At 37.6% G+C, this 19,912-nt stretch overlaps 1 protein-coding gene across 1 annotated transcript in view; it reads right to left on the bottom strand.

Moving 5' to 3' along the window:
* Window positions 1-347: 347 nt before the first annotated feature.
* The window catches only part of col11a1b (collagen, type XI, alpha 1b), a 76,501-nt gene continuing 56,936 nt past the window's right edge, over window positions 348-19,912 (bottom strand). The window contains exons 43-67 of the mRNA XM_057334854.1: window positions 18,930-19,037; window positions 18,329-18,382; window positions 18,032-18,085; window positions 16,704-16,811; window positions 14,458-14,511; window positions 14,287-14,340; window positions 14,147-14,200; window positions 13,956-14,009; window positions 12,582-12,689; window positions 12,446-12,499; window positions 12,156-12,209; window positions 12,003-12,056; window positions 9,498-9,551; window positions 8,684-8,791; window positions 8,469-8,522; window positions 8,328-8,381; window positions 7,263-7,370; window positions 3,751-3,804; window positions 3,619-3,654; window positions 3,484-3,537; window positions 3,107-3,356; window positions 2,818-2,930; window positions 2,648-2,716; window positions 2,262-2,495; window positions 348-1,988 (exon numbers count right to left, since the gene is read on the bottom strand). Coding sequence (XP_057190837.1) covers window positions 1,842-1,988; window positions 2,262-2,495; window positions 2,648-2,716; window positions 2,818-2,930; window positions 3,107-3,356; window positions 3,484-3,537; window positions 3,619-3,654; window positions 3,751-3,804; window positions 7,263-7,370; window positions 8,328-8,381; window positions 8,469-8,522; window positions 8,684-8,791; window positions 9,498-9,551; window positions 12,003-12,056; window positions 12,156-12,209; window positions 12,446-12,499; window positions 12,582-12,689; window positions 13,956-14,009; window positions 14,147-14,200; window positions 14,287-14,340; window positions 14,458-14,511; window positions 16,704-16,811; window positions 18,032-18,085; window positions 18,329-18,382; window positions 18,930-19,037 — 2,145 coding nt within the window. The 3' untranslated portion in view covers window positions 348-1,841. The remainder of the gene's footprint in view (window positions 1,989-2,261; window positions 2,496-2,647; window positions 2,717-2,817; window positions 2,931-3,106; window positions 3,357-3,483; window positions 3,538-3,618; window positions 3,655-3,750; window positions 3,805-7,262; window positions 7,371-8,327; window positions 8,382-8,468; window positions 8,523-8,683; window positions 8,792-9,497; window positions 9,552-12,002; window positions 12,057-12,155; window positions 12,210-12,445; window positions 12,500-12,581; window positions 12,690-13,955; window positions 14,010-14,146; window positions 14,201-14,286; window positions 14,341-14,457; window positions 14,512-16,703; window positions 16,812-18,031; window positions 18,086-18,328; window positions 18,383-18,929; window positions 19,038-19,912) is intronic.

Here is a 19,912-nt window from a genome sequence, read left to right on the forward strand (position 1 = left end):
CCAGACATGGATTAGCTTAAACCAGGACTAAGCCTTAGTTAAATTAGGATATTTAAGTCATTTTTAAAAACATAATTTACAAAAAAAACATTACTGGTGTACATCTTGAGACAAAACAATCACACTTATATATTTTAAGAAATGTCATTGCAAGTTGTTTTCGATCAAGAAACTTCTAACATTTAAGTTAGTCTGGGACTAGGTTTAAACCCTGTCAGGGAAACCGCCCCTAAATGATACAGTTGAAGATGTTACTGCATTAATAAAACCACTTCTAACTAAACACATTTCCATCCCTCTCTATTAATTTAGAGCAAAACTGAAACAGAGCAAATTATCAACTGGAAACGTACCAATCATTTATTCCACATCTTACATAAATTATAAGTATGTTACACAGATATGCGTTGTGAGTCTACTGTCATATATTTGAAGGGTTTTCAAAGACACAGAACACAATGGACGAAAAAAGCAAGCCATAAAAAAACAGCTCACATACCCGCACAAACCTGAGCACATTTTTACCACAGAAAGTTTTAAATATGAAGCTCTAAAATGCAGGCTTTAAAACAAACAGCATAGCAAAAAGCATGAATGAATCACACAGGAATGATTCACACTAAGAGTAAACAAATATCACTTTGAATACAATACTGTCCAGAACTCATATCTAATACCGATAAAAAGTTGATGAAGCACCTCAGAACTGTTTCTATTTTTAAGGAATTAATTATAGCACAAATAACCAAACAAAAAGGTTAACAAACCCATTTTATTTAAAATATTCCGGTCTCAAATATATAAACTTGATCATCCAACCAAGGCTCTGTATGTACAGGGTTGAACATCTTTGAATTTGACACTTTACGACACTGAGGTATACTGTGAAGAAATTCAATCAGACATCATGTTACTCTTCATCAAGTTTCTTTTGTATTGTGGAGTTATTGATTACCACAGCATCATTGCTACCACTTGTGAACATCAAACGCTAGTGGAAATCTGCAGACTTCAAAGAGACAACACAGTTCCTTCATTCTACATTAGACACAGCTAAATACCCATAAATTCCTGGATAGAGTGGAGACTCCTAGTGCTTCAATGGGTCAATATTTACAAAAACAGATGCTTTATTATTACAAAAATGGATGGTTTGAAATGCTTGCTTTTATTAAGTTGACAGGGACACCTTGTTAAGAATGCTGTTTTACTGATCGTTTCCAAACACGAAAACAGATACCCAGAGAAGTCTCTTTAAGGATATCAAATATTTCTTCAAATCAATTCTGATACATGCAAGGTTTTAAAGGCAAAAAGAACAGTATTGTACAAAATAATAATTACAGTTTTAGCAAAAATGCACTTTTTTTAATAGCACCATAGGTGTTTGGGTGTTTACAACAAGAGCACACCACCGTGGTTGTCTTTCACCGAGCAGCACCAAGAGGAAGATCCATAAGGAATATAGGAACTAGAAGTAGGATTGGGAATTAAATCAGGATTAAGGGTTTTTAAAAAAGTGGTGCTGATATCAAGGTTGGAACGGAATCAAAAAGTGGTGAATAAAAATGGGTTTGGAAATGGGGAAAAGAAATCCTACAGGTTCTAGGTTGGATGATGTGGTGAGAAGATAAAGGAATGAAACCTCTTTCTTCTCCTAATAGTGCGCCACGGTCCACCAGACAGTTCAAGTCCTCTCTCACAATTTTACAAGGGTTTCAAATGCTCAATGAACATTTCAGATTACACAGTGAGGGTGCTGGTGTGTATTTGTGGCGCAAGAAAGGGGTGGGAGGCTCTTGGCTGGCCGCGCTCCTTGACCTTGGCCGTGGTGGTGTCCTTTAGCCGAGGAAGCAGACAGGGCCTACCTCAAAACCAAACCTATGATTAGCATCCCCAAAGTCATTTAACATGACGTCGATGATGGGCACCTGGTCGATGCGAGGAGTGTTAATTTCCATCACGGACTTAGAATATCCCTGCCTCATCTGAAACAAAGAGAACACATATCAGAGGAGAAGACATATTAGTGACCACAGTTTTATATAAAGACTATAAATTTCATGTGCAATTTTAACATCAATTTAAAATGTAAATTCTGTATCACTGGGAAAATTCAGGTCACCTAATCTAAATATAGCCATCAAGGTATATGCAAGTATTTGGATTATTTAAAGCCACACTTAAAAATGGATGAATGTCACCGCATTGGCTAGAAATAATGAGTAAGTGAAGTGTGTTCTGGGAAGGAGCCGCCTCACCGAGCAGCCGTCTGAAAGAGCCTTGATGAAGGGGTTGTTGTCATAGGACATTTCCTCATCATTAGAGCCCAGGAAACGCAGCGCCTTGTCATAGCTGTCGGCCTTGGCGTCATACCAAGCCACAGACTGATGGCATATGTAAGTAAAGTTCTGCCGGGCAGAAGAGCTGAGCAACTTGAGGAACGTCATCTGGACCGAGTTGATGGAGCTCTCCTCGACATCCACATAGGACAGCTGGGGCAGAGAAAAAACATCATCAAACATCATCTCGCTTATAATATTGGATAAACTATTTTCACTTTCTGCAGCAGAGACCCCAAACCAAGCTGCTGAGCTTTAATTCAAACTTTAGGAACTCTAAAAAGGAAACGAGACGAAGCACGTACGATTTTTCCACGCTTGAATTCACTGAACCAAGATCCGGGCGACTCCTTTGGCCAGTTTGATATTCTAACCTAAAACAAAAGGAAATTTTGTTCAAACAACTCACTGTGATGAGAAAGTGATTTTATATGCAACTGATCATGAGATTTAACAGAAGAAGTGTTTCTCTCACCCCCGAGGACTTCTTATCGGGGTAGATGCAGGTTTCTCCTCCCGCTGTGAAATTACAGTACACTTTGAAGGCATCTCCTGTGCATCCCATATTGGGATCGATCCAGTATTGTCCTACAGTAAAAACAAGCAAGTTAAGAAAACAATAAAGAGAAAAGTTATGTATTTATCTGCCCTATGGTTGACTATCAACGTCAGTTTACACTTATTTTTTTTTCAAATGCTCAAATAAGTTGATTCCTGCCTTCGCTATAGCAAAGTAAACTCATAGACACAAAACTTTCTCCCACCATCTGGGAAGTCTGGCTGGCTGAGCTGCAGGTCCTTGCAGGTTCTGGCTGGGTTGTCCTGGGTTCCCAATGGGAACTTCATGAGTTCAATGTCTTGCTTCAGGTTGTTGAGGGAGCCAAACACATCCTCCATTCCCCCCATGCCATAGTCCATCACTCCCTCTGCATCGTCACCCTGCATGTCAGGTGACCTCCTCGATTTTTTATTGGCTTGGATGGGGAGGGACTGGATGATGTCAGCAGCTGGACCCTAGGTGATAGACAATTGAAGATAAATCAACATTGGGTCGGTCTCAAATGTACAGTAAACACACTTAGGAAAAGTTCATATGATTTCCAGCAGTGCTCTTGACTACTAAACATAATGTGTCTCTTACCGGAGGTCCTGGTGGTCCAATCAAACCAGGCTCTCCCTTCTGACCAGCTGCACCCTGTGAACACGGAGAACATGGTGATTAACTGAGACATAATTACTACCTCATTATGGAGCTATGGGGAGATTTAGTACTTACATATGATCCTTTGGATCCCTTTTGTCCTTGAGTGCCCTGAAAAAAGAAGAAAACAAGGAACCCAATTAAGAAAATGTTATGGTGGTGAAAAGTACAATATAATCACAGTGCTAGATTAAAGGAACATCTTACAGGAATACCAGGAGGACCTGGGGGACCAAGTGGACCAGAAGCACCGATAGGACCCTGAAATCAATAAATAATAACGCATTGGGTTATACTGTAATACTCTATGTTAAGTCTGCAGTATATCATTAACAAAAAGCCAATACGAGTTATTTTGAGATCAATTTAGTAGACATTTTAGTCTCTACTGTAGGATGTCCATTAACTGTCTCATATGTGATCATCGAACCAAGGTAGGGCTGTGCCGATAAACGATATCATATCGAATCGCGATAGAATGTATTTCAAAAACGATGATAAGCTATTGGCATTTTGACTCGATATGGATTAATTTTACAGTTTACAATTTTACATTTTAACAGAACGCAGAAATAAACACAACAACAGTCAGTCAGCGTGCAGCTTTTATCATTCGCGTAAAAGTACAAAGTCCATTTCATACTGCACTTGGCAAAGAAAACTCGACATGAGGAGGAAAACATTACTGGAAGCGGAAACAAAGGTGAAACTAACCTCGAGTTGTCATCGCGCGGTTTATCAAGTGTCTTGTAATTTTTTTTCGCAATCGCCGGTTAAACAAAACAAACTTGAGGCGCAATTGCAAGCGAGTTACTTCGAAACTCAAGCACAAACGTTTTTATATCCATCGTTAACATATCTGCTAACATGAGCTGGTGCATATGAAACAAAACAGCGCTGCCCTGTACAGATTAGAGATGTAATGAAGTGAGTTTGTGTGCACATTAAAATATTGAACCTTGTATGTAAGATGCTTGCATGATTAAAGAAATGTACTACAGTTTATGTGAGATGTCTTTAAGGTTCACTGAATACATTGAAAGAATCTCACTACTCGAGCAAGACTTTATTGCAGCGTTATGTATGTGCGCAGGTGCTGAGCCAATAGCGTTCGAATGTACACAGTAACGGAGCCCTTTCATTGGTTGAATGTACTGAATGAACACTCCCTTTACTTAACGAGTCAATTGAGTCAAAATGAGACTGAATGAACTGGTACATGTTGTTTATGGCCTAATATCCTCTGTGTTGCAAAAGTGCATTAATTGAATTGAATTTTAACTGGTTAAAGGTTAACTTTTGCTAATAAACTGTATTTAAAATAGATTATTTTAAATACAGTTTTTTAATTAATTATGTATCGAAATAAATATCGTTATCGATCACTATAGAAAAAAACTATCGAGTTTACTTTTTTGCCATATCTCCCAGCCCTAAACCAAGGTTATTATAGTTTATAAAAACTAAAACTATTAGAACATTTCTGCTGAAATCAAATAAAATATGATCTCAAATTTAAACGAAAATTAGAAATGTTCCCACAGCAATAAATAGGTTTTAAGGTTTTAATAATAGGTAATAAGTTTAAGTTGTGTCACTAAAATTACTAACTGAAAACAAATGAAAACTAAAGTAAATTAAAAGCTTTATAAACTAAACAAAACAATACAATAACAAAACGTACAAATGAAAACCGAGAATATAAAATGAAAAGCCAATTAATTAAGCTACAATAAAACTTAAAACAAAACAATAACTCCGCCTTGAACAATATCCTTTTTACATGTTCAGAGCATTATTATGAGAAAAATCTTTCTCGTATGATAAATAATGTATTTTAGGACATTATCATTTCTGTTTTGGAGAATTAGTAATCAATGTATTCATCAGTCACAATGACGATACGACTAAGTGTTTACTTGTAATCAAAGCATCATGTTGAACAGAAACATCATAGAGCTAAATCACAGTGTGTGTAAAGAGCATTCACTCACAGAATCACCCTTTCCTCCAGCCAGTCCCTGAGGACCCTGCAGTCCCCTGTCACCTTTCTCTCCTGACTCACCAGAAGGACCGATAAGACCAATCAGACCTGGGTGACCCTGGAAAACAACAGTAAAACCTTTCAATTGAAGCTACTGTACTGGTGAAGGACACAATTCATTTTGACAAATTTCAATTGTGTCAAAATAGTCCTACTAAAACTAACAATAGTTCAAAGGCTAAAATATGACAATCAGTACATCATACACCAGTAAAATGACTCATTTGACAAACAACCATACAGTATGTGTAATGATGAGAAAGAAACAAAAGCACAATGCTACAATACAATTGATTGTTAAGGCCTGCAATAGAATAACCATTTTAACAGCTGATTTATACAGTCACAGCTAGTTGCATCTCCACAATATGAATACATAATACAGTCTGGCACCTGACCAGGTGTCCCATCATGAAACAGATTTATGGAGGTATAGTGCATTGATTATTGTATTGCTGGCACAGTAAGAGTTTAATCACTGTCTGACACTGTATTTAATCCAGCACTAAGAGGCTGTTTATACCTTGTCATTATATGAAATAGAGATGCCAATAAAGTCAACTGCTCTCTCAAACTTTCAACTGAGCTCAGCATTAATGCACATAAAAGCACTTCCATACAGTTGGATCCTTTCAAAAAAGCTGTTTAAACTGTACCACCCTAGAGTTTATGACAGAACTGTGAAGATATTCTTGAGTCTTGACATATACAGTACTTATAAAATCATTTTAAGATGCATATAGACTTATTTACCGAAATGATCAATTGACATATTNGCTGAGCCAATAGCGTTCGAATGTACACAGTAACGGAGCCCTTTCATTGGTTGAATGTACTGAATGAACACTCCCTTTACTTAACGAGTCAATTGAGTCAAAATGAGACTGAATGAACTGGTACATGTTGTTTATGGCCTAATATCCTCTGTGTTGCAAAAGTGCATTAATTAAATTGAATTTTAACTGGTTAAAGGTTAACTTTTGCTAATAAACTGTATTTAAAATAGATTATTTTAAATACAGTTTTTTAATTAATTATGTATCGAAATAAATATCGTTATCGATCACTATAGAAAAAAACTATCGAGTTTACTTTTTTGCCATATCACCCAGCCCTAAACCAAGGTTATTATAGTTTATAAAAACTAAAACTATTAGAACATTTCTGCTGAAATCAAATAAAATATGATCTCAAATTTAAACGAAAATTAGAAATGTTCCCACAGCAATAAATAGGTTTTAAGGTTTTAATAATAGGTAATAAGTTTAAGTTGTGTCACTAAAATTACTAACTGAAAACAAATGAAAACTAAAGTAAATTAAAAGCTTTATAAACTAAACAAAACAATACAATAACAAAACGTACAAATGAAAACCGAGAATATAAAATGAAAAGCCAATTAATTAAGCTACAATAAAACTTAAAACAAAACAATAACTCCGCCTTGAACAATATCCTTTTTACATGTTCAGAGCATTATTATGAGAAAAATCTTTCTCGTATGATAAATAATGTATTTTAGGACATTATCATTTCTGTTTTGGAGAATTAGTAATCAATGTATTCATCAGTCACAATGACGATACGACTAAGTGTTTACTTGTAATCAAAGCATCATGTTGAACAGAAACATCATAGAGCTAAATCACAGTGTGTGTAAAGAGCATTCACTCACAGAATCACCCTTTCCTCCAGCCAGTCCCTGAGGACCCTGCAGTCCCCTGTCACCTTTCTCTCCTGACTCACCAGAAGGACCGATAAGACCAATCAGACCTGGGTGACCCTGGAAAACAACAGTAAAACCTTTCAATTGAAGCTACTGTACTGGTGAAGGACACAATTCATTTTGACAAATTTCAATTGTGTCAAAATAGTCCTACTAAAACTAACAATAGTTCAAAGGCTAAAATATGACAATCAGTACATCATACACCAGTAAAATGACTCATTTGACAAACAACCATACAGTATGTGTAATGATGAGAAAGAAACAAAAGCACAATGCTACAATACAATTGATTGTTAAGGCCTGCAATAGAATAACCATTTTAACAGCTGATTTATACAGTCACAGCTAGTTGCATCTCCACAATATGAATACATAATACAGTCTGGCACCTGACCAGGTGTCCCATCATGAAACAGATTTATGGAGGTATAGTGCATTGATTATTGTATTGCTGGCACAGTAAGAGTTTAATCACTGTCTGACACTGTATTTAATCCAGCACTAAGAGGCTGTTTATACCTTGTCATTATATGAAATAGAGATGCCAATAAAGTCAACTGCTCTCTCAAACTTTCAACTGAGCTCAGCATTAATGCACATAAAAGCACTTCCATACAGTTGGATCCTTTCAAAAAAGCTGTTTAAACTGTACCACCCTAGAGTTTATGACAGAACTGTGAAGATATTCTTGAGTCTTGACATATACAGTACTTATAAAATCATTTTAAGATGCATATAGACTTATTTACCGAAATGATCAATTGACATATTGTTTGAATAACTGTACTCTATGTATTAAGATATGAATCTGATCTTTAATTCAGTAACACCTCTATAACGATTGTAGTTTCTTTGTACTTTATCATTGATATTTATTTCCATTTTATTTCTATAAAAAACACCAGAGGACTGTAAAACATCGCGAACAACAGCAGCAGCATTGATCCTTGATTTCAAGTGCTTTATTCACCTTTTACATTTAAGAGACACAGAAGATTTGTTACAGCATACCTTCTCACCCTTAGTACCAGGATCACCCTTCAAACCCGGAAGACCAGGAGGACCCTAAACATTGTCGAAACAGATACATGTTGTCATTTCTCAGCTCCAACATTAATCTGAGTAAACAAAACGATACAGTTATTCTCTTACCAGTGGCCCAGGAGGACCATCTCGGCCAGCGGCACCAGGAAGTCCCTGCTCACCCTGAGACAAAAAAAAAAAACAATAACCACAGCAAATATTAGTACACTGTACACAGATTCAAATTAAACTAAACGGGATGATTAAAAGTCAAATGTCCATGTGCACAATTTTGTTAACATCAAATAATTACACAGACTGTTTGGATAAAACCAGGAGCATACCACAGGCCCAGGGATACCACGTAACCCCTCAGCACCAGACTTTCCAGGAGGTCCCTGCGGGCCCACAGGCCCAGTTTTGCCCACTAGTCCCTCTGCTCCTGCTTCTCCCTGTGTGAAAATAAAAAAAGCAAGGCATAATATACAGTCAATCTGTCATCATTACAAAATAAACAGCATGATCACAACCCCTGGCACAGAAAAGCTACCCAATGAATATAAATCTGAGAATAAACCATTGATTTACGTTTATTATGTGAGAACAGAGCGCTGAGTGAGAACACTTTAATTAGCACAGATGTTATAAATTTAGCAGGGGTTTTGCAAAAATATTTGAATGCAGAATGAAGCGACAAATGAAAATGTTTGGCAAACTTTTCATATTACATTTTTGGTTTGATAAACATGCAGAATCTGTGTAAGGGTCTAGTGTCTATATATCTCTTGTCTGTAGCTTTGAAACCGAGCTTTTGAATGCAATTTGTCGTCTGTCTAAAAGAGCAACGTTGATGTCCACGTCAGGATGGCTAACATGTCGTGTGATCAGATAAAATAATACCATTGGATCAACAAATCTTTTTGAAGAACTAAAGCTTTAAACGTAAGATAGATTTCCTGTCACTTCCAAGGACTGAACCTGAAGTCCGGGATTAACTTGTTTTGGCATCCAATTAGGCTTTGTTGGGGTGAAATCTTGAAATTTGGGATTTTGAAACACTCTTTCTGCTGAATGTAATCTCTCTCAACACTAAGACAACAAATCAACAGCTTGATGTTCGTTAAGCTTGTTGTTTTAAATAACTGATAATAGTCTTACCTTTGCACCCTTCTCTCCTTGTCTGCCTTCTGTACCCGCTGGGCCAGCAGGACCCTTGAGGAAAAGAAAAAAGACAATCAATAAAACAGTGTAACGAAAGGTCGCCCGACCTTTTTATGGGTCTTGTACAATTCTGTGGTGCTATTACTGTGGTCATATTTATTTTCATGTAGCATCAATGTTTTAGTGTATATTTAGCTCAAGTACATTTTGAGATGATATCATTAATTACGATATAGTGGTATATTGCAAATAAACAAAACCTGTTTACATTTTCACGTATTATAAAATTATCATATTATTGTCACTGTCAGAAAATTCTAGAAATTTCTGTGGCACAGGGAAGGTGGGATGAAGCGTCTGGAACTTGGTTCGTGAGGACAGTATTAGTCATAAAAGACAAAAACGATCAAATGTACACTTCCGAAGTTTTGGACCACTCATTTTTAGTAACTGTTATGTTAAACTGTTGTTTTGAGCTCAGTGTTGTGCCAGTACCTTGTAATATCTGCGTACGAGTAATAATACCAAAATATATAAATGTGTGAAAATATTTTTTATTGCAAAGCTGTGTAGGACAAGAACTATATCTTGTATCTTATTTCTCTTACCCCATAAGCCCCATGACTACATTTAGATACATGCTTAAAGAAAAACAAAGCTATATTTTCCACAAGTAATTCTCAATATCTTATGCAGTCTGCTTTCGTTTTAAAGACATTATGAGATTTGCTTTCTTGTAAAACATGACAAGGAAACTGATTTAGAAAAATAGAGATTATTTCGCAGGGTATGATACAACATATCTCACAGCACCACAATTACTCATAAAAGTTATGAACAATTATATACTCATATCACATGTTTTTATCTGCCTCCAGATTTACTACGATAACAACAGGGCAGCACGCTTTCTCTTTTCACTCAGTTCTCTTTACACATCAGCCGTCTATAACAGCACATTTTTTGCAGGCAGCTTACAGGCATCCTCCAAGGCACAAGACATGCCACACGTAAACATGTTTTTCCTAACATCTATTTTAAATCTGTTATGAAGTCTATGTTTAGACCAGCTCATCTATTCGATTCAGAATAGTTCTCTTCAGAGGTAGCAGCAGTAATGGCTAATGGTGTGGGAAGACGTCCAGATACCAAACATTACCATCTCCACCTTTGTGAACACTATTACTATGATTATTTAGATAAATCGGAGCTCAACTAGTGAAACTGATGTATTTGATAGCAGTGTAGGCACAAACACAGAGCAGGCCGAAATGTTCCCTGAAGCCCACAATCAATATGGGTGTGCACATTTACATTCAGCACACAGAAAAGCTGAGCTCTGGTGTGAATGAATCAGTTTCGCACACAGACCAATTTCAAGTTGTAAGCAAGTCGGGTAAAAATGGAAAGCCCTGTAATGCATTTTTATTGCTATTAGCTCACGGCTCTGCTGCTACGGGAAAATTCAATATTTCAGACTAAAAGCCGAATGTGTCCATACATTAAAAGCATCTCAATTTGCTTCCTGGCAAACACATGGCGATAACCCTCACTTTAGAAAAGCATTTAGACCAACGTTTGAAGTCAACCGTAAAATGAAATCTGTTTAGAATCCATCTTAACCAGAAGTAAAAATTCAATTCTTGAGAAGAATATTTCATTATTGGCACCGTGTTGTACAAATGCTAGTTGTGTAAAAACCAGGAAACCTGTGATGGTTTTCACATTAAATGCATCGGAACACAGAACCTAAGAGAGTAATCTATTCTGAGTCAAGACTTGAGAATGACACCACGGTTGACAATGACAACTTCATTTCCTTTTGGCTATCAGCCTGCTGTCATTCAAGCAACTTTGGTCAATATTCTATTACAGAACTGTCTAAATGTCAACTTCAGCTCTTGCCCTTAAGGAATGCAAGCGGATATGAGGCCTTTTTTTCGACATTGGTTTGATGCTATGCAGATATTCTCAGACACACCGTGCATTCTTTACACACTTGGGAACAATTTGCAGTGGGAAACGAAGTCACAATAAAATCCTGACTATGCTGTGCTTTTAAAGATTTATTGTTTGTGCAGTTCAGACGTGTTAAAAATAAATTTGATCCTCACAAAATATACTTTAATGGAGACCCGTAAACTCTTTTGAAAATGTGTGACTCAGCAGACTAGAAGGACTAACAAAGAGGCGATTTTTACATTTTCAGAAGAAATGTGATTGTAGCTTGAATGGGCAAAACAATGTGGTTGCCAGTTTTTTTCTATGTGACTGCCAAAGTGTTTTGAGGCTATTTTACTTTGTTTAATTTTCACGTGTGTGTGCTATGGTGTCCTGGTGGTTGTTAGTTAGTCATGCTATTCTAGTTTCTACATAGTGCCTTTAATAGTGTTTGTTCCAGTCCTGAATCCCAAGTGGTGCTACGGATGCTTGTCTCAGCAAACACCTTTAATAAATGAAAATGAACAAAATATCTGCTGGATAACAGGTTCAGACACTCACTCGCTTTCCGGGGGGTCCTGGAGGACCGGCTTCACCAGATGGACCGGGTGGACCCTGTGATGTGAATTCAGCACATTAAGTATCACACTGAGAAACTTTCATTATGGTTTGAACATAAAATATGATCCTCAGTATGAGTTCATTATCACTCACAGGCTGACCGGCCTCTCCATCATCTCCCTTGTCTCCAGGAAGACCATCAAGTCCCTGTGTGAAACAATTCCACTATAACATAACCTAAAAGCTCTGTATCATTTGTAAACACAAAAATGAGTTAATCTCTGACGCTTTTACAGTATACTGCATTATTAACCCATAAACATAAAGGCAGGCACTTATTAATGAATAGTTCCTCATACATTTGTTATGACAAGAGCACTACTGAAAATGCATAGAGTTAAAGCATAATATCTTGTGTCTGAAAGTCCTAACAAAGCACTTACACCAACGCCCGGCTCACCGGGTGGACCTGAATCTCCAGGGAAGCCATTAGGTCCCTACAATGAAAATTAAAAGAATGAGCAATTATTCCAAAGTATCACTTTAGTTTACAGTTATGACATTTTTTCTGGGACTCACTGGGTTTCCTTTAGGGCCGTCATCTCCAGGAGGTCCTCTTGCACCGGCAGGTCCTGCAGCTCCAGGAGGACCAGCTTCTCCTTTCTCTCCAAGTTCACCTTTGGGTCCCTACAAAAGAATCCAACAACTACTGTACCTTCATGCTGTTTTCCTCCTATAATTATGCTCATTAATACCTGTGTAGTTCACAGTTAGAGCTAATGTAATGTTCAACTCAAAAGGTTGATTCACTTTATGGCCATCACACTTTATAGGTAATGGTTAAGGTTGTATATTCCATAAAGGTTAAACTGTTAAATGCTATAGTACACTGCTGTTCTTCAGTATTCCTTATACAATTTTATATTTGTATAAAATACAAATGTTTGACTAACACAGTCAAAAGAAGACTACCCACTATTCTAATCACTATATAAGGCTCAGATGAGTGTAAAAAATTCTTCAGCCCTTTACCTAGCAAAAATCACTTGGAATACCTGGAAAAGTAATGAAACTCTTCTAAACTAGGCACATGACATGTCATTCATGTCTGTAGAATGCAAGGGTGAGTTGTTTAATGTTTATGTTTAAAGGCATAGTTCACCTAAAAATGAGGATCATTTAATTATTTACTCAGCCTAATGTCATTCCAATCCTTTGGAATCCGTTTCATTCTTCTGCAGAACACAAAAAAAAGATATTTTGAAGACCATTGGTCACCAAACAAAATTGGTCCCCATTGACTTTCATTGTATAGACACAAAACCACTAAGACATTTCTGAAAATATCTTCTTTTGTGTTCCACAAAAAAAAAGAGTCACCGGTTTTAAACAACAAGAGGTTGAATCATTGACGACCGAATTGTTTTTTTTCAGCATTCCTTTATGGATGCTAGCAAACCACTAACCCTAAGCATAAGCAAAAACTAAAAAAAACACTAAACACAAGGTGTATGTGTAAGCAGAAAGCTACGACAATGAGAGTCCTTTTAGTCTGAAAACACACTCTGACAAACAGACAAACATCAGCATTTAAGATGCTGATATCACATAAACAGGCATGTGCGGCGGGCAGTAAACGCAATAATGTCCCAGGGTGAAGAAGGATGATGACAAGAGCTGCCATCTGAAATGCAAGTCATGTTCACCTCAGCATATATGAGCTAAAGGAAACTATTCACTTGTCCTTGAAAAATGAGAACAAATAGAATTAATTCACCACCAAGGACCTTAACAACCCTGACCTCTCTGTCCTAATAATATGTTTATGGTAATGAACATTTTGTAAGCAAACAAGCATTTCTGAAGTTACAGTGTATTTTCAATAGATAAGATGCAAGTCAGATACATCTGCTGAGCACTCGGGAACCATGCTTAACACAACCACATACTTACTCCTGTACCGGACTCTCCAGGTGGTCCTGGGTTACCTGCCTCACCAGTTTCACCCTAAAGGCAACAGACATGTTAACATAGTCATAAAAGAAATCAGTTGTACTCGATCATCAGTACAATAACTATACAGTTTATGTATATTCATAAAACGAACAAAACTATTTAAGATATCCATCTCAAAGCTTTCACACCTTTTCGCCATTTCCACCCATTGAACCGATACCGCCGGGAGGGCCAGGAGCGCCCTGTCAAACAAAAAATGCAATTGAGAACGGTCTGATTGACTCTGATGTTTCTATGTGTAACACAGTATATATTGTGGTTAACTCACATCTGCTCCGCTAGGGCCTTGAGGACCTCTGGGACCCGGAGGACCAGGTGGACCCTGTTAGACAAACATTAGAAACAGATCAACAATTTGAGACAGAAACTTCAGCACCAGCGCAAACTTGATTTGAAAAGTTATTATACTGTAGAGAATGTAGGGTAACTATGAACTCACCATTGCGCCAACATCTCCATTCTCTCCCTTCTCACCGGGCGGGCCTGGCAAACCCTAAAAGAAAGCAAATGTAAATCTATTATCCAGTAAATTATTTTTTTAATCTGGTAAAATATTTACAGTTATCTTTTACAATCTGAAGATGCAAAAAGAAAAGGTTCCAAGTTTTAGTTACAAAAAAGGACACAATGTTTTCTCTAACCCAATGAACAACATGATGATTTCTAATAACAATCAGTCTCACAGTACTGGATATGAATTTACAGCTTTGAGTGTAAACACTATTAATCATATAACAATATTTTGTAATTAGCACTAGAAGGAATCTCATGCTAATTATCACATTTGCATTTGGGTGCTTATGAATGTGAGTGTGACCCTGATGCTGCGTTGAAAATATGCGACACAAAAAGAGGCAAAGCTTGGCAAGCACTTCATTTTGCAAAGTAATTGTGCATGACTAAAAGGGTTCAAGAGTTATTCAGATAATTATCACCCAACAATACCGACACGCACATCTCTGTTGTTCACAGTCGACGTATTATCTGCTTAGAAAGCTGTTCTGGGGCACCAGAAAGGCTCTTTTGTACCAGATAAAGCACATCTTGCTCCATATTTGTTAAGCTGTTGTGATAAAATGTAACTTTTAATTTTACCAACAGTCTGCAGAGTCGGGGAGGTCAATAAGTTATATTTACAGTCCCTTTTGAAATCATAATGAAATGTCTCCGTTGCGCTATCTGCTCATTATTAAGTTATTTGAAACTTGAGAGAAAACAAATTACTGCAGGATGGTTCATTTCCTTGCATTAAAAATCATTATCAAGGAGGATCAGTCAGAGGCACTTAGCTATTGAACAAGGAGACGCTGAGCAAAAACAATTATCACAGTCGGGATGAATCACTATTGCTATTACTTTTGATTAGCAGTCAATTGCTCTGAGTGACTTCGTGGTATTGCTGTGCTCAGTAACAGCCCCATTCTCAGTTGATATTCGCTCTCTTATTATTCCATTAAAGGTAAAGTGTGTCATTTCACCCATCTGAGTTTAATACGCACAGGCACCTATAAGTAAGCCATAGACAGGAAGATTTTCCTAAAAAGATCTTCATAGACTGGTGCAGGGATGACATACTTTTGTAGGCCAGTCGGAAGTCCCTCGACCGAAAGCCTATGCATTTTTGCTTAACAAATGTTTATAATGTCAGATTAACACAATATTCGCTATGTTTAAAGCCGAAATGCAATTGGCAGAAGGAAAAAGCTAACACAAGGCTATAAACAGACTACACTATAGTCGCTCGATATCAACGTCTACCCCACCAAGCCAACCAAGTTTAATGTCATAGAATATGGTTAACAAAACCCTCTTAATATTTTTACTTATTATAGACATTTAACCAAAAAACCATAAAAAAATCCATTGACTTTGGTGCGATGGAACCAGAAGGGCTAAAATGCTAACTCGCTTCTGGGTTTTGCATACAAAAATAAGTCATTCCCAAACAAAATGGCTGCTGCTCTCCATGTTATCCAGATTATGTTTTTTCATTGGTTTTGTCAATAACCAAATTTTTCTATAAATCATAGAAACAAGTACTTAAAGGCAGGGTGTCCGATTTCTCTTAGCCATTGTTGAGGTTCAAATCACCAAAACAGACACACCCCTACCCCCATCTTTAGCTTTCGTCAGCGTTCGGCTCGACTAATGTCCGTCCTGTGCACTGTACACCTTACTGGTGATTGGCTACAATCGGCCCAACTTTGTCTAAACAAGTGTAATTCGGAAATCGGACACCCCGCATTTAATGTATATAATTCTATAAACAAATTAAGACTAAAATAACTAGTTATGAATAGTAAATGACAGTAACTTATCAACTGTTGGACCGCTACTCAACAAGACATCAAAGTGTGGTTAGCCAAAAGAAACTTACAGACACAGATGCAGTACATACTTTATCACAGAAACATTTAGGTGTTAAGTTCTTTAAAAATAATTTATATTTTCATTATATGATTTTGCAAAAAAATATCAATTAGAAAATGTACCATATACTGTAGAGATTCAAAACCTGACTGAAATTAGTTAAAGATGGCTGTTGCTCTTCTTGCTCAACTATCTTTCCACTCTTTTAATTAGTTAATGTACATGTAAGATCCATAATACTGTACTGTAGATGAGCCTGAATGTGTAACACCACATAAATCGCATAACCATAAAGTGTAGAGATGATCACTGTACCTGCAATCCGATGGGACCGGGAAGACCTGGGAAACCACGAGGACCCTCATCTCCCTTCTGTCCAAACATTCCCTGCTGACCTCTGGGACCTGACTCTCCATCACTTCCCTACCCAAGACAACAAAATCAGACAGATATAACATAACCTTCAGAATGAGAGATGACATAAAACAAAGACACAAGCATAAAGTAACAACATCAAAACATAATGTGCCAGACATAAAGGGTGGTACTGTCTGGAATCTGGATATTCAAAAGAGTCCATGAACGCTGACCCTACTGTAGTTTCTCATATATCTCAGTCTGACAAGCATGAGAATGAGATCTTCTCAAAAAAAGAGTTTGAGAAGTTGAAAAGATGTGAAGGGGGTGACAGTGTGCTGACTGCTCTACAGTCAGTGGAAAGGACATGTGCTACTTGACAAACAGCCATTTTTACAGTTCAAACGGACACTGAACGAAGACTCATTAAAGAGATGTGTCATAATAGCACAGCCTGTGAAGAATATCTTTTGATCATCAGACTGATAGGTCGGGGCAGGAAATGATGGGAGAGTTTGTATTGGAGACTATGAGGAGATGAAGTATTGATTCATCTACAGCAGCGGTTCTCCAACGGGGGACACAGAGACATAGTAAGGAGGGCATGTACGTATATGTTACCAGTTCCATATTTTTTTTATTCCAATTATATTATTCATATTATTAAAAAGACTTATTGATAAAAAAACAAATACAAAAATCCAAAATTTAGTCTTTAAGTAAAACATCTGAACATCCTCCAAGAATCTTCCTCACATAGCTGCACAGAATAGGTGTAATTATCAGCTTTTAGAGGGCTAATGAGGAGGATGCATCAAAGAAACGGCGAGGCCCAGCTGCGAGAGTTCTGCTCGAGTCAAAAACTTGAAATAATCAACTATGTGCCACCTGGCCTAGACTACACGCTCGCTTCATCAACACAGCGGGCCGCTCAACGCAGACCAAACTGAGCGATAGTAAGCACTTACTCATTTCACATACACGTATCCAAAGCAGCTTACAGTATCCTTGTTACAGGGACAATCCCCTTGGAGCAACCTCAACCTGTAGTTACGTAAGTGCCTTGCTCAATAATGGTGGTTCATGTATTGGACCCTTGTGGAATTCAAAGCTACAACCCTTAAGGTCTTAGCAAATTGTTAACCACCAGGTCTTACAAGCTCTGCGTAAACAGATACTGTCAGGTATGGCCTATCAGGAGGACAACTGTATAGCACGTGTGAAATTGACTGCACTTACAGTGAAGTGAATATGATAAATGGTCAAATTGGACACTGAGTACTTACAGCAGGACCTGGAGCTCCAATGACACCCTGAGGACCCGATGGACCTGGGGGACCCTAAAGCAACGGACAAAAAAACAAGATCAAGAACTGATCCTCAAGTTCTTTAATATACACACCACAAAGAGTAACAAAAAATGCTGAATTTAGTAAAAATTGAATTTGTCAAATTTCAGTTGTCCAATTGAAGTTAATAGTCAAATCAAAGTATGAGTCATACTTGAGTGTAAAAATAACAAATAATTTGAAGTCTGCTGAAACTGAAATATTTTCCATGAATTGTACAAAAAAGTAACTCACGTGTTCGCCTTTGTCACCTTTGCCTCCCTTCTGACCCGGCTCACCGACCTCTCCCTGTGAAAATTACAATTTTAAACAATTGCTTTTCAATACTCGTTTCACTTCAAGTCCTGTTTAAAACTCTTTCTGTGTGCCCGGTCATCAAAAATTTTCAAGGTCACTTTAGCCTCAACAGCACAGTAAACAGTACTCCTAAGAATTTCATTTGAACAGTAAAACCAAGACCTTAGGGTGTGTTTGCAATTAATTGATTACTTGGCCCCTCCGACACCGTTGGCGCTAAAGCCGAAAAGAATAATGTGTCTTGGGACGTGATGAGGATGCAAAAAAGCTGCTCTACATTTAACAGGGAGCTAATAGATTCTGGAATACATTACTGACAATTCAGTTTCTTAGCCCTGAGCTTCTAAAGCATGTTTGTTGATTTTGATGTGCATGTGTGGTACTGTGCAAGCGTACATGAAGCAAAAATAGTCTATGCACACAGCACTCGTTGTGTTATGTTATAGTGATAAAAATGAACTCCGTCTGTAGCATCATTACACATGCACAGAGATGGGATCATTTTTAAGAGGCAAACAGTAGGAATAAAGTACCGCACCTTGTCACCATCCTCTCCAGGTGGTCCCTGAGGTCCGGCTGAGCCCGGGAGACCAACTGGACCTTGGATGCCATCTCGACCAGCGGGACCAGTAGGTCCTTTTTCACCCTGTACAAATGTAAGAAAAATATGTTTTGCATAAATGACTATTAAAAGAAGCAAATTAAGAACCTACTAACACCTCTGCATAAAAATCTATGAAAAAATGTTGTAATTGAAACCAAGCAGACGAGTATGGCCGGCAAACAATTGATCTTGGCTGATCAAAGGGTGAAGTAATTAAAAAGAAGTGTTTGTTAGGTTGCTGTGTAAAACTCCCCAAGCTATTGATGTGTTTATTGAAAAGATAAATTGTAATGAACTTAAACTCTCTCCCTGTGGCCCATTTTCCCCACCAGAATCTCCAGACTGTCAGGGTGGGGGTAGAGGATGCCAGAACCCAAGCGCAGGCAGAAAGATGGACACAGGAACTTTATTACAAATAAACACAAAACAAAACCCACAAGGGGGCAAACGACAGTAACAGGAGAAATGATAACTAAAACTCGACAGAACATAGGTTAACTGAAAAGTGAACCAAAACTAAAACAACACTTGACACGAACTATAAACATACACTTACTAAGACTAGGCTTGACTTGACCGAATTATCACAGTCCAAGAAATGATGAAACGTCATGCATTCCATACACGCAAAACAAACCAGCACAAGACAGCAAACACAAGGGAATTATAAAGGGAACCAAATCAAGAGGGGAACAGGTGTGGGGCATGAAATAATTAACAATCAATAATGAGGAAACGAGAGGGCGGGGACAAAGACAAGACCGGAGAGAGCGCATGCTATGTCAACCAACAATAACATGCCTCTCTCCACACAAAACAAGTGGTTCGCCATGATCCTGCCACAAGATCAAGAAAGACATCACAAGATGAGGCAGAATCATGACACCAGACATTAGTGCATTGCTTAACCTATGTAT

The sequence above is a fragment of the Triplophysa rosa genome, linkage group LG5, assembly GCF_024868665.1.
Source record: "Triplophysa rosa linkage group LG5, Trosa_1v2, whole genome shotgun sequence".
NCBI classification, from domain to species: Eukaryota; Metazoa; Chordata; class Actinopteri; order Cypriniformes; family Nemacheilidae; genus Triplophysa; species Triplophysa rosa.